Source organism: Solanum tuberosum, unplaced genomic scaffold, assembly GCF_000226075.1.
Source record: "Solanum tuberosum cultivar DM 1-3 516 R44 unplaced genomic scaffold, SolTub_3.0 scf00092, whole genome shotgun sequence".
NCBI classification, from domain to species: Eukaryota; Viridiplantae; Streptophyta; class Magnoliopsida; order Solanales; family Solanaceae; genus Solanum; species Solanum tuberosum.
In genome coordinates, this window is record NW_006239019.1 from 314,063 (window position 1) to 328,782 (window position 14,720).

At 30.5% G+C, this 14,720-nt stretch overlaps 1 protein-coding gene across 2 annotated transcripts in view; it reads right to left on the reverse strand.

Moving 5' to 3' along the window:
• Nucleotides 1-437: 437 nt before the first annotated feature.
• LOC102592224 (protein ZINC INDUCED FACILITATOR-LIKE 1-like) overlaps nucleotides 438-14,720 on the reverse strand; it is a 24,170-nt gene continuing 9,887 nt past the window's right edge. Inside the window, exons 1-17 of one of the 2 annotated variants that reach the window (XM_006347624.2) lie at nucleotides 7,634-7,916; nucleotides 5,216-5,256; nucleotides 5,088-5,148; nucleotides 4,881-4,983; nucleotides 4,691-4,793; nucleotides 4,554-4,607; nucleotides 4,327-4,389; nucleotides 4,100-4,149; nucleotides 3,934-4,009; nucleotides 3,079-3,264; nucleotides 2,607-2,694; nucleotides 1,714-1,799; nucleotides 1,511-1,618; nucleotides 1,225-1,269; nucleotides 1,038-1,126; nucleotides 903-946; nucleotides 438-798 (exon numbers count right to left, since the gene is read on the reverse strand). In XM_006347624.2, coding sequence (XP_006347686.1) covers nucleotides 701-798; nucleotides 903-946; nucleotides 1,038-1,126; nucleotides 1,225-1,269; nucleotides 1,511-1,618; nucleotides 1,714-1,799; nucleotides 2,607-2,694; nucleotides 3,079-3,264; nucleotides 3,934-4,009; nucleotides 4,100-4,149; nucleotides 4,327-4,389; nucleotides 4,554-4,607; nucleotides 4,691-4,793; nucleotides 4,881-4,983; nucleotides 5,088-5,148; nucleotides 5,216-5,256; nucleotides 7,634-7,781 — 1,443 coding nt within the window. In that variant the 5' untranslated portion in view covers nucleotides 7,782-7,916 and the 3' untranslated portion in view covers nucleotides 438-700. Of the gene's footprint in view, nucleotides 799-902; nucleotides 947-1,037; nucleotides 1,127-1,224; nucleotides 1,270-1,510; nucleotides 1,619-1,713; nucleotides 1,800-2,606; nucleotides 2,695-3,078; nucleotides 3,265-3,933; nucleotides 4,010-4,099; nucleotides 4,150-4,326; nucleotides 4,390-4,553; nucleotides 4,608-4,690; nucleotides 4,794-4,880; nucleotides 4,984-5,087; nucleotides 5,149-5,215; nucleotides 5,257-7,633; nucleotides 7,917-14,720 lie in introns of those variants that run through there. The other variant, XM_006347622.2, reaches the window with a different exon arrangement.

Below are 14,720 nucleotides of genomic sequence, written 5' to 3' on the forward strand. Positions count from 1 at the left end.
AAATGATAATTCAAATTTATGATCTCTTTCCATCCACCGACACATCGCAACCACCCACCATCCTTAATCCCCGAAGGTCGATAGTGTTTTTATTAGATTACATAGAAATATTTCTGAAATAAAATATTTTTATTTTACCTATCAAATATTAGAAGATGAGTAAAAAATCTATTTATTTTCTAAAAAAAGTATTTTCCTTCTCTTCGAACCAAACGTACCCTTTTGTGAGTGACTTTCTGTATATAAGATTCTTATGAGGTTGAACAAATATATTATAACGATGAAATTATAATATAAGAATTAAATAGTAATATAATTATTTAATGCATGTATTTTTATTGATAAATAATTGATTTATTAGACGAAAAATGATATATTTATCAAATATATTATAAAGTATGTGTTTGATTTTCCACGAGACAAAATGCCTACAAGTTTGCAAATATGTAAATTTTCCTTTCATTGGATGTACTACATTAGAACTTTTGTGTATGAATGAAGTTCCACATCCCACACAAACGTAAAAAATAACCTCTAACCTAAAAATAATTGCTAGCAGAAAAAATGAATTATTCAAGAGATACATAGTGTTTTTTTCCGTCTAGTATCCGCATTGAAGCCCGAATAAATTCGGATTCGATCCAGAAAGTCCCACATTGGGCTAAAGCGCTCCCAAACAAGATCACAAGTTCTCCTCTGATTAATTAGTATTTTGTGTTTCAACAAGGAATGGTTTGAATGTCAGCAACACACCAATTGCTTCAATCACATTCAGCACAAAGAATACTACTTGAGCACCTGCATTCGAGTTGAACACAAACATATATAAACATCAGAGAGAGGATACGTGGATGCAATGTATGTGCTACGAGTTCAACTGAACTCAGTTATTTGGTCATTACCTGGAAGAATGGGAGCGTCAAGCCTTTTTTGTGCCCAAGAAAAGCTATACAAATCAAGAAAAGACGACAGTTTTAGCTCTAAGAAAAGAGATTCGCGTTCCTAGTTCTAAAGAAAAACAAAGTAAGTGAACTCACAGTACTCCTGCCCCTGCTGGACCGATAGCTTTGAAAAATGACTGAGATGTCATGGCTAGTCCATTAGCAGCTCCACGTTGTCGCTGGTCCTGTGGTTATAAATGATTTGATATCACACCATGACCACGTCAATCAATTGACAATTACAAGATATAACTTTTAAAGGAGAGAGCAAAGAGGAATTTACCACTGATTTGTTTTGCAATATGAACAACCCTGTTATGATACAGATCTGGAGGCAATTTGAAGTCAAATGTTAGAATTTTAGATCATAAATTTCAATATTCGTATGTAGAATATAGTTCATTTTCTAACAACGGACTCCTATTAGCTAACATATCTTTTCGTGATAGAGAGATTGCTTAAAAGAGAGGCCTTGCACATTCATCATCTAGGTATTGGTTTTGCATGTTGTATGTGCACAAGGATACTTGGTAGCAAGAATAGATCGACTGGTAAGAAAAAGCACTTACAGATAAAGCATTCTTCAACAAGGATGCAACATTTATCGCCACAGAGAGAGCAGTCCCAGAGAGCATAGCAATATAAGGGTAACACGCCAACAAGGGAATTGACAAAACCTGATCATATCACGGTATTATAAGTAACTTGTAGATTTTCTGTAAGTCCGGAGAGAACTCAGGAGTTTAACATATTTTACAAATCAAGTGCTTACTCCTGCAATTCGAGCAATGACAATAGGACCAAAATACCTCTCAACCAATGGATACAGAGTTAGTTGAAAGACTAGTAGGCCGCATCCTGAAACGCCACAATGATTTCAGTATGCAATATCTAACTAATTTTAACTTTTAAGTAATCCAAATACCATCCGAGAAATATATTAGCAAAAATAACTGATAACTATGAAGATTGATTTTAAGTAAAAAGACATTGATATCGAAAAAATCTTCCAAAAGGAGGCATAAACAGAGAGAGGAGCTAACGTTATTCTAAACTATCATGGAACTTTACTACCTGTAATCATAAATATAGAAAAAGAAGTAGTCATAAATCTAAAATATGAGTAAGTCGTACTACTGAATTCTAACTAATCTATGTACTTCAGATGCATTTGATGGATCAGACGTTACTGTGGTGCAATACATTACGCAAATTCCTTTCTTTTAAACTTTGATGCAGAATCAAAGAATTCTAGCGGTTACAAAATCTATAGGGATGATTGTGGGACTGAGACTCGAAGGCAATGACCATTGACTACATCAGCCTGTGTGACTGATATTAGTAAACCAAAGGGACTGCTCACATTGTTTTGTTAAGTTTTACGTTAAATTCATAGTTTATGGCTTCATACAGCACATTCTGCACCTCCTTTACTGTTTCATTTATTAAGTTTGATTTTGAAAGGATAGTAAGTTTGATATTATAGATTAAAATACCTTATTCCTTAACAGGTGGTAATTTTGACTATGTGAGTACACCAAGTGTTTCTTCCCAATCACATCAGAGATGACGAAAGAAAAACAAGAGATTAATTGGAAAAAGAATGGCAAGCAAAGGTTCGTCCATCTGAAAAAGAATATAAATTACTAGAAAATTGGCATGTACCCGAGATTGATAGTACTTCACCAACATCAACAGTTGAATAATTTAAGCCTCCAAACTTTCTGGGGGTCACAGCCCATAATGAGAATATCTGCGATAAGAGTAAGTAAAACGTTTATTCAGCTTCCGATAGCCAATCAGCCTAGGCCTTCTACGCAGAAGACAGCTGCAGAATTGTACAACATACACGCCTTTTACTGTTGAAGTGAAGAGCCATTTACTTTCATAGTTTACCATGCAAAAGAAAGCAATCCGGCACATATCAGCATATAACATAAATCGACATTGTCCTTCAGGAATATCTAACACAATCTATTTCCAATAAAGTCATCGCATGACAACATGCAACTAACCGATGTCATACCAGAGATATGCATAGCTTTATCTTTTTTATAGTAGAAGATGCCTACATAATCATGATGTGATTGTATCCTACACCTAAAGTGACTTAATTTGGGTTAGAAATAAGATATACCTCTGAGTAAGCCATATCATGAAGAGCGAAGACACAGTATAAGATGATAGCCGAAATCAATGGCCAGTTCTTGAAAAGGCTTTTTGCCGGGGTTGATTTGTTTCCTTCTTTCGTATCAGATGCAGCCTCCAGAGCCTTGTATGAACTTTGAGGCGGCATTCTTGAATCATGATTGTGTAATGTTTCCTGCAATCCATGAGCTTTAAGGATGACTACTATATGAAAATATAAATGAAGACGCACGGGTTAAAGATTAAAGTGACTCAAGAAATTCAGAAATCTATATATTGTAGGTAAGATGAAGAAATGAGTCCATTATATTTAAAACTTTTCTTATCACGGAAACACCAGAGATAACCCTATTACCACAACTCCATATCCGACACAACACACGCCACATACTTAGAGGCGGAAAAAGTAACTACTGACTCAATCCTCAACTTCACCAGCTAAGCCTTAGTTTGCACTCTTTCAACATGTTGTAGGCTCCCAAAACCAAAAAAAAAAAAAAACTAAGATAAACCACAATATGTCTCAGGGTATGTTTAAATCAGAACTAAGAACTTCAACTAGAACAAGCACTTCCCACCCGCTTCATGAATGTACAGAAGCTCAAAAACAACTCGAAATATTAAATGTCAAATGATGGCTAAACGATTCTCATTCTCAGCAACATTGGAAATTAAAGTAATATGGGTATCTGAAATGATATGTAATGATTGTCCATTAAAAGTTTATGTGAATTTCAAGTTTGCTCCGGAGGTGAAATACTAATTATATGACTGCAAACAAGATTTGACAGAAACAACATGTGCCATAAACACAAATGTCATCAACATAATCATATAAATTTACCGGCAGCCAAAATGAAGCAATACCCACGACCAAGGAAAACAGTGATATGCATAAGCAAGGCAAGAAGTAGGGAAATCTGCAGAAAAAAATCATACGTTGGATCTCGAGGAGCAATTCAAGCAACAGAAGAATATACACAATTATGAAAAGAAAGAAGACAGAATACCTCCCAAATATAGAATCCTTTGAGAATACAGCCGGATATTTCTCTGCAGGCTATGGTAAAAGCGGACATTTAGAGAATATATGCTAATGGAAATTTTCTCAAAATGGTCTTCAATTCTCTTGCTAAGAACTTATAAGTAGAAAGATTAGGGATTTAAGGCTAAGTAATTTCTCTTAAAACGACTAAATAATAAGATTTTATAGCTAAGAAAAAGGAAAAGAAAATACCTGAGCAAAGAAGCCTCCTATAGCTGGGCCAATAATCAATCCAATACCCCATGCACTACTAATCTGAAACAATACAAAAACATAATAAAAATAAATTCCCTAAAATCCACTGTCCAAATGGTGATACAAAAATGCATTCTTGCCATTTCTTTTGTCACTCTAAAATTGTTGCAATACTCTCATTTGTTAGAAATCATTTGAAAAACTGAAAACTAAGGGCATATTACCGTTGACATTCCCATTGCTTGATATTCTTCACGAAAAATTTCCGCAGCATATGCCTAAGAATGTAAGTTAAGTATCTTAATAGAATAGCAGAGGATGCAGTTCTGAATCGTAAGATGGAATTAAACCGATAGCATACCCTTATTGGTCCCATCAAACCATTTAAGAAACCGAGAAGAAACCGTGTAATGACTGCCATCCAAAAGTTGACACTAAGACCAAAGAGAGTATTGAAAATAACCCTGAAGCACAATTAAAGCAAAAGCTATAAACTTGTTGATATTTAAGTGAAGTATAAAAGAGAACATTTGAATTAAGATTAGTCGTACACTACAAAAGTGCCGAAAACTATAACTGGTTTTCGTCCATATCGATCAGCCACTGTTCCCCAAAAGACAGATGTCAAAGCTCTTCCAAGCATAAATGCAGAACCTTCAGTATTTTCAGGAAAAAGATCAGGATTTATTCGAACTTGGACAGTTTTTTATATAATCATATATCTCAACATACAAATTATGGCATGAAATAAGCTTTACCTACATAACCTGCATATGTACTAATATCTTCCTCTCTCTTTGCAATGTGAAAGTCCTTTATCTGTACAGGATGCAAAAGTTAGGAGGAAATGAATTGTCGTAATATAGCAAGAGTTGAGTGATCTTACCATGAAATAAACAAATGGAAAGAGAGATGATATTGGCAGTGCTGAAGAGTTGAATCCCATGAAAAAAAGTAGAAAAAAATATCAGTCTAAATATCAATAGATAAAATCAAAAGAAGGATCATCTGAAAAGGCTTGTAGCAATAGCTATCTAACTTATGATTAGACATACAAAGAAAAGCTCCAAGAAGCTAATCCAATATTTTTTTGGTATAATGAAACTTTTAGAAGGTAATATGGGCAAAAACACTAAGTATTAGTGATTTCTTTCCATTTGTCTAAGCTTGGTGGACAGAGTTACGCGATACATGTACTCATGGAGATAGCACATACTCCATAAAATTAGTCGAGTTACCGCAAGCTGTCTTGGACATCACCGGTAAAAAAAGATTTTTTTTCTTAAAAAAAGATATAGGTTTTACACAAGCACTTCCAAGGGACAGCTGAATATTAGTGGCAAACACCATCAAAATAGACAAAAAATTATTTCATAACATTAGTGATCTGATCTTAATATTTTCTCATATAACCAGCTCAACCTCAAAATTCTACTCTACATTAAGATTTTTGCCTACAAACAATTGTTTAAACATTTTATTTCATTAGCAAACTGGTTTTAAAAACTGAGTTACCATCCAATCTGACCCATTAGATATGGCTCGGATAATCAACTTTTAAAAATGGATCAAATATGGATATTATCCGCTAAAAATGAATATTCATATTATCAAAATTCATTTGTATGCTTGTTATTTTCATGAGTTCTTGAATTCTATTCGTGTTAAATAAAGTGGAGTCTAATATTTTATCTGTTTTTGTTTAACTTGTTTTCAACCCATCAATTTGTCACTCCTAATTGCTACTAGTAGTATTTTATTCAATATATGTAGCTTATGTTCCTTACATTATTTCATAGCTTATGTTCATCATAATAGTATATGTTGTGTGAGATTTTTTTATTTTATGTGTAGAGCATCACTTGTCCTATTTTGGTTAAGTCATTTGGTTTTAATAAATATATATAAAGTTCGACAATTGATAGAATAAAGAGTCCTTTTCCTAAAAGGAATAAATGATAGAGAAGGTACGACCTTTTGGAAATACACTATTTTTAAGAATCGGATGCCTAGTAGAATTTTTGAAAAATTCAAACAATATAATTTATCACTTGGTGGAATGTACTTGATAGGAATTCATATGCAATTCGTGAAATTTATCGAAGTGTGCCTAATCTTCCGAACACCATATTTATATATATAAAAAAATAGTCCCTTCCAATATAAATGCTCTTGGGAAGTATATAGTACTATTTTCTTACAAAGATGATACCAAAAATTATAAAATATATATATAAATAAAATCATTTATTTTTTGACAAAATACCAAACACGCCCGAATTTTTTTTTTATTAAAAGAAATAGTACAATACATACAAACCTACTTATCTAAATAATGGTAAATTTGAAAAAAAAAAACAAAATTAATACCTTCTTAATTACTCCTTCCGTTCCATTTACACGGTAGTTTAACTCAAAAAATTCATTTCAAAATAAATATTTTCTCTGTCCCAATTTATGTGAGGTAGTTTAATTCGACACCGAGTTTAGAATTTAAGAAAGAAAGGAAGACTTTTAGAATTTGTGATTCAAAATGAACGATAAAAATTTGTGTGGCTATAAATCATTTCATTAAGGATAAAATAGATATTTGTAGTTAAATTATTACTTAATATAGAAATGTGTCAATTTTTTTTAAAACTGACAAAAAAGAAAAGTAAGACACATAATTGAGACAGAGAGTATTACTTTAATAATTCAAAAACTAAAATACCCGTTTGGATTAACTTATTTTAGGTGCTTTTAAGCCAAAATAGCTTTTAAGCAATTTTGAAGTATTTGAATAAAGTTAAAAAATGTTTATAAGCACTTATTTAAAAACCAAAATAACAAAAATAAGTCAAAAGCCATAAGTTAGAAATCTCAACTTATGGCTTTTAATCATAAGCAAAAGTCAATCCAAATAGGCCTAAAGTTGACCATTTCTTCAAACCAAAAAGTATGCATTTAAGAGGAAAAATATGTTTATATTTATTAAATTAGAAGAAAATATCAAACTATAGCTTATATTTATTGGTTCCTTATGACTTATAAACCAAAAAGAATTTAGTATTTTTAGCTTATTTTAGCTTAATTAAAAACAAGGGTTATAAGCAATTTTATATTTAATCTAAAAACTATAAAATTACCAAAAAGCGAGTTAAAAGCACATGAATTAAGTCAATCTAAACATACTAAAAACTAAAGCCGCCGTATACGGGACGGAAAGTGCACATGCTCGTAAAAGTTTGGGCATTTTTCTACCTGAGAATTCACCGGAAAAGACGATAGAAAAAAGTAGCGGTATATGAAATTGATGGGTTACCTGCGCTAAGGATGACAACCCATACAGTGAAGAGCTCCTTAATGGGTAAACCCGTTTGACCCGCTTTGTGTAGATCTACTTTACAACCCGGACAATTCTCGTAGTAATCTTTTTTATTTATCAGCGGAGTTTCTAATTCTTCCGCCATTTTTGAGAGGAAACGAAGAAGAAGAAGAAGGAAGAACACCGAAAATGAAAGCGTTTTTCTCGTCGTGTTTCTCTCATGCACAACTTATAATACACTCCTATTATATTCTCTCCCCTTCCTTTTCAATTTATTTGTTTTAGTTGGACAGATGCACGTAATTTAAGAAAGTGATTTAAATATATATATATATATATATATATATATATATATATATAAATATAGTGGCGAAGCCTGTCCAAGAGTATTACATAAGTAATCTTTTTTCGATGAATGGATGCATTTGAAAAAATTAAATTGAACTATGTAATATTAATATTACTTTCTTTTTTTACGAATAAATGTTCCAAAATTTTTAAAACCAAACTGCATATTATTTAGCTTTAATATTTGTGTTTAATTTAATATAAAGTGAACGAACAAAGCAAAAAAAAAAAAAGGGGGAGGGGGAATTAAGCATAAAATGAAAACATTTTTACGTTTCAAGCTTTCACTAATTTATGGTGATGACAACAATAACGAGACATGAATAATAGAAACATAATCAAATGAGGTGTTCTTTTGTTCGCTTTTAGCAGCTTTGTAGAAATAGTTTAGAATTTATTTATTAACTTTAAATTAAATAATTACATTTAAGTTTTATTTCAAATTTTAATGAAAAGAAATAAAAAGTTAAATTCATTGAAAATTCAATTACCTATCAAACCTAGATTTCTAATTAAGAATGTAATTTGATTATCTTAGACAATTAAAAAAACAAGTTAATAACTTAGAGTATAATTTTGATTTTAAGAAATAAAAAGTCAAATTCATTAAAAATAATTATAAAATGCAGTTGTTGGGGATTCGAAGTCACGCCTACAGTGTGAATAGAAGAGCCTCACACTGCTGGGCCGCAACATCTTGATGTGTTCAGGGGAGCAACGTATTAGATTTAGGGGAAATTGTATAAAATATCAAATAATTAATTCAAATTAAATGTTATAACCACAGTTTGATTTAATTGTAACCCGTAGCAAATAGTTGTCATTCGCCTCTCTCCCTAGGTTTCTCGCTCGCCAGTCTCTCCCTCGCCTCTCTCGCTTTTATACAAACACAAATGTATAAAATGCGTTTGTGTTTGTATAAAGCGAGAGAAAACTGTATGTACAAATACGAATACATATATTTTCGTCATATACACTTATAATTATACAAATACAAATTTTCCCTTGCCCAGTTCTCTTTTGCCTTTATCTCTTTATACAAACACAAATTATACACATTACAATGTATAATTTGTGTTGTATAAAGCGAGAGAGAGAGATATTTGATATACAAATGTTTTATTCCGATTCATTTGTATACAAATTCAAATTTTATGCAGATATACGAACACAAAAAATTGAATTGAGAGTCTGCCAACGATTTATACAAACGAAAGGTTGCCACTGATTTATACAAATGACCTGCCAACGAAATTATACAAATCTGAAGTTCCTGTCAGCGAGTTATACATTATGATGCTTCATAGCAAACATAAAGTTTGCGCTTCATAGCAAACATAAAGTTTGCTATTGAGCGCAATTATACAAACTATAACTATAACATACAAATATGATTTTGATATTTACTATATGTGAAAGTTGCTCTTAGATTTAACCGTTGCAAGTAGTATTTTACTTATATATACGATATAATTTTCCAGCGAAAGGTGTCCAATTGACACCCTCGAGACATTGTAGCTCCGCCATTATATATATACACGCAAAATGATAATATGTTGGACAATTATTTTTAATATATTAGACAAATAAAGATTGATGAATGAAACATTAGATTACCTATAAATACTTTTAAAATAGAGTAAATTTTAGGAATAGCAAACATAAAAATCATATTAGCGCTCTATAGCTACAATTTTTGCTATTTGTGCTCCGTAGCAAACTATGTTTGCTATAGAGGTTCCGATTTGTATAATCGCACGCATCTGATTTATATAAAATCGCAGGAATTTGTATAAATCACGCGTTAGTGTCTATGAAAATTGAGTTTGTATATGTATATGTTCTTTGTATTAGGCTAAAGTGCGAGCGAGATTAAGAGAGAGGCGAGCGAGAAGGCAAAGAGTGGGGAGAGGTGAGTTGTATGTGTATATCGATTAAATAATTGTATATATGTAACTAATATGTACATGTATCAATGATTGTATTTGTATAACTGCATAAAATTTGAATTTGTATGCAACTGAAACGAGTTAATATACAATTGAATCAAGTTAAAACATTTGTATTTGTATATCAAATCTCTCTTTCGCTTTATATGATCACAAATTATACATTGTATTTGCATAATTTGTGTTTGTATAAAGAGAGAGATTGAGAGAGGCAAAAGAGAACCAGCCAGGGGAAAATTTGTATTAGTATAATTATAAGTGTATAGGATGGAGAGATATGTATTTATATTTGTATATACTATCTCGTTTTATACAAACACAAACACAATTTATACATTTGTGCTTCTATAAAGTGAGAGGGGCGAGGGAGAGAACTGAGAGTGACGAGCGAGAATCAAGGGAGAGAAGCGAATGACAATGTGTTTGCTGTGAATTGAAATTAAATGAAACTGTAGCTATAACATTTATTTTGAATTAATAGTTCTCTACAATGCACAATTTTTTCCTTAAAAATAATATAATTTTACTTGCTTACCAAATATTAAAAAATTAATTTATCTTTAAAAAATAAAATCGATGAAAAATATTTCTCATCCTACTAAGCAACTTAGAATGCAATTTATTTATTTTGTACGTGGAGAAGGGGTGGTCACCTTCATTTTAATGAATAATAAATACTCATTTGTCTAACCGTAGTTCACTATTAATTTGACACATATCTTAAGAAATAATAAATAATATAAATAATATTATTTAATTTTTTGAGAAACATATTTAATATTCAATAGCAAAAATAAAATAGACATAAAAGAGTAATTATCGCTTGATTTTTTAAAACTATTTTTTTTTAGTAAAAATTATTTTAATATAGTGAATAAGTAAAGATGGACGGAGAGAGTATAATGAAGCAAATTTGCAGACAACAACCAATATTAAAAGTTTTATCTCCGGACCCTGCTAAAAGAAAAGTATGAAACGCAATCTTATGATTGATTTATGTGTATATATATAAAACACTGGTTTGGTCATGTAATATGAAATTATGACATAAAATTATAATATGAAGTTATGATATGGAGTTGAAATTTTGTTTGGACATGTGATTTAGAGTTTTTGTATTATATATTTTCTCATAAACATAAGAATCAATCACATAAACTGTAAAATTATTAAAATAGTCTCAATTATTTTTTTAATTTTACCAAATAAACAAAAAATTATAAAATTGCATAGTAAATTATTACAAAATCATTGTGGTCATTCTTGTTCACTCAATATAGATGAAAAATTATTTATTTATTAAATATTAAAATAGTAGTAGTAAATTTGGTTGATAAATAAATTTGATAAAAAATGATGAATTTGATTAATATAAAGGGATAAGGGTTTGAAAAATACTCCAACTTTGGTCGGATTTGCTGTTGCGATACTAAACTTTCATAAGGACCTATTACCTCCCTAGGTTATTTAATACCGTATTTTTTACCCCCTGAACTATTTAATAATGTATTTTAAAGGTATATATGTGCTCACGTGGACACATTACTATTTATAATTTTGCATTAATTTTTATGTCCACGTGGACAAATATATATGTTTAAAATACGGTATTAAATAGTCTAGGGAGGTAATAGGTCCTCATGAAAGTTTAGTATCGCAACAGCAAATCCGACCAAAGTTGGGGTATTTTTCAAACCCTTATCCCTTTATATTAATCAAATTCATCATTTTTAATATTACTTGTTGTATTATATTTTCCTTTCCATACGTGATTTTATTTTACTTAACTTGAGCCGATGATCTATTGAAAATAACTCTTCTATATTCACAAGATAGAAATAAGATTGCATACACATCACGCTCTCCATATATCTCACTTGTTGAGAATAATAAATTTTAAAAAGTAATGATAGGATTATAAATTTTATTTTCATATGAAATAAATGGCTAGTAGATATAAATGTGGGTTTGTTTTAACAAAATATAAATTTGTGGGTCAATTTTTATATTAAAAAAAATCTCAAATCATGATATGAAATTCTCAAATCATAATTTTTGGAGAATATGAGATTCTACATGGAATAAGCGTGAAATCGCACGTCCAAACGTTGATTTCATCTCACAATTTTATATCGTAATATGGTATCACATGACTAAACCCCTACAAAAATTATAGGAAAGAAATAATAATAATAATAATAACTTTTAAAAATAATGTACAAAGTATTTCACTGTCACGATTAAAAAAAAACACCATCTCAAAATTTGTGATATAATATAAGCATTTCAATTACCCCCTATACCTATCTAATATAACAAACAAACGAAACATTCCCATCCAACTTCAATTGGCTAACAAACAATTATTATTTAAAATATATTTCAGCAAAATAAGTTAAACAAGCAAGTGTGTAATACTAAGCGTTATTTGATACTGTATATTTCAAGGGGAAAACGTCTGAAGAATACTTTAACTTTGACCGAAATTGGTATTATAATACCAAACTTTATGAAGGACCTTTTACCCCCTACACTATTTAATAGTGTATTTTAAAGGCATATATGTACCCACGTGAACACATTACTATTTATAATGATACAATATTTCTGATGTCCACGTGTGCACATATATACCTTTAAAGAGAAAATACATAAAAACCACTCTGAACTTGGCAGAAGAATTTACTTTTAGCACTTTAACTTTACGGGTAATTCTTTACCCCCTAATCTCGTATCAAGTGAATTTAAATGCACCCAAATCGCTGACATAACAAGTGAAAAAAATGCAATCGCGTTTGGCAAAAAATTAAAAAGGAAAAAGATAAGTGGATCTCGACTTTTTTCTTTTCAGCCATCATTTTTCATTCTTTATCTTCCTCACACCCCACCACCCGGCCCTTAGCTACTAGCAACCCCACACTTTCTTCTTCCCCACAGCCCACCACCCCTTGTCGCCTTCAACCACCCTTGCACCACCCCATTCTTCTTACTCGAAGCACCTCCTCCCCATCTCTTTGTCCTTCTTCAAAACTCCCCACCTATTTCTCCTTCTTCGAACCCCACACCCCCACCCTCTTTCTCCTACTCCAAACCTCCCCTCTTTCAACCGTCATCTTTCTCGTTTTCTCTCCTTCATCGTTGAACCCCCACCATTTTTTTTCTTTATTTATTATCTTTCACTCATATTAATTTTCGATTTTAAGAAGAGGATCTTCTTTTTTTCAAGATATGAATTAAAATTGATATCACTAATTTTGAAAATTGAAAAGAGAAGATTGTTGGTGTTGAAAATTATTGCTTCAAAATCACTATTTAAGGCAGTGTTTGTATTAATGGTGATGAGCTTGAATTTTTTTAATGTAAGATTAATCCTCATTTTTCCTATTTTTTTCTTTCTAAAATTGTTAATAAATAAAAAGAAATAAAAGAAGAACTAAAAAATCAAAATTTAAATAAGTTTCAAGGTGGCACTGGCGTGGCAGTGTTGTGGCGCTGATGTGTCGATGACATGACGCGTGTGAGATGCATTTGCCACTGTGAGACTGATATTATAATCTTAAGGTGATATTAAATTCATTTCAAATGAGATTAGGGGATTAGGGGGGCAAATAATTATCCGTAAAGTTAAAGTGCTAAAGTAAGTTATCCTGCCAAGTTGGTGTTGAAAATTATTGCTTCAAAATAACTATTTAAGGCAGTGTTTGTATTAATGGTGATGAACTTGAATTTTTTTTAATGTAAGATTAATCCTCATTTTTTCTATTTTTTTTCTTTCTAAAATTGTTAATAAATAAAAAGAAATAAAAGAAGAACTAAAAAATCAAAATTTAAATAAGTTTCAAGGTGGCACTGGCGTGGCAGTGTTGTGGCACTTATTTGTCGATGACATGACGCGTGTGAGATGCACTTGCCACTGTGAGACTGATATTATAATCTTAAGGTGATATTAAATTCATTTCAAATGAGATAAGTGGAACAACTAATTATCCGTAAAGTTAAAGTGCTAAAGTAAGTTATCCTGCCAAGTTTAGGGTTTTTTTTTTTTTTTTTGTATTTTCTCACCTTTAAAATACACTATTAAATAGTGCAGGGGGTAAAAGGTTCTTTCCAAAGTTCGTTCGGATATATTTCAGACCATTTTCCCATATTTCAATGGTACTAAGAGCCTGTTTGGCATTCCTGCCAAAAACTGTTTATTTTTAGAAGTACTTTTTTCTAAATGGTTTTTAGAAAAAATGTTTTTAAAAAATAATAATTTGTGTTTGACTAATTCATTTGAAAAGTACTTTTGATAAACAAATAGTGTTTAACTAATCTTTTTTAAAAGTGCTTTTGAGAGTCAAATTACGAAAAAAGGTAAGTATCAATGTACTTTTAATACTAAGATTACTTAATAGAGAGAAACTAATTGGAATATCTATTAGATCTTTTTTAATGAAACTATGCTTATTTAAATTTTTAATCAATATTATATATAAATAATAAATTAATTAAGTATTAATATAATAGTAACATGATGACTTAAATATAATTGAAAATATCTAGAAAAATAAATTTAAAAACTATTCCACAAATTAAATCACTATATATAAAAAAATTCACCACAAAAATAAGTAAAATTCTTCATATTATTAATCCTACAAAAATGTTGTTGTTACATTTATTTCTGATTATGTAAAATAATATATTAAATAATAATAATATATAAACATAAAATAAAATTTAAAATTATTATATAAAAATAATAAAATTTTGAATGAAACTTAACCAAACTTATGAGATATGCT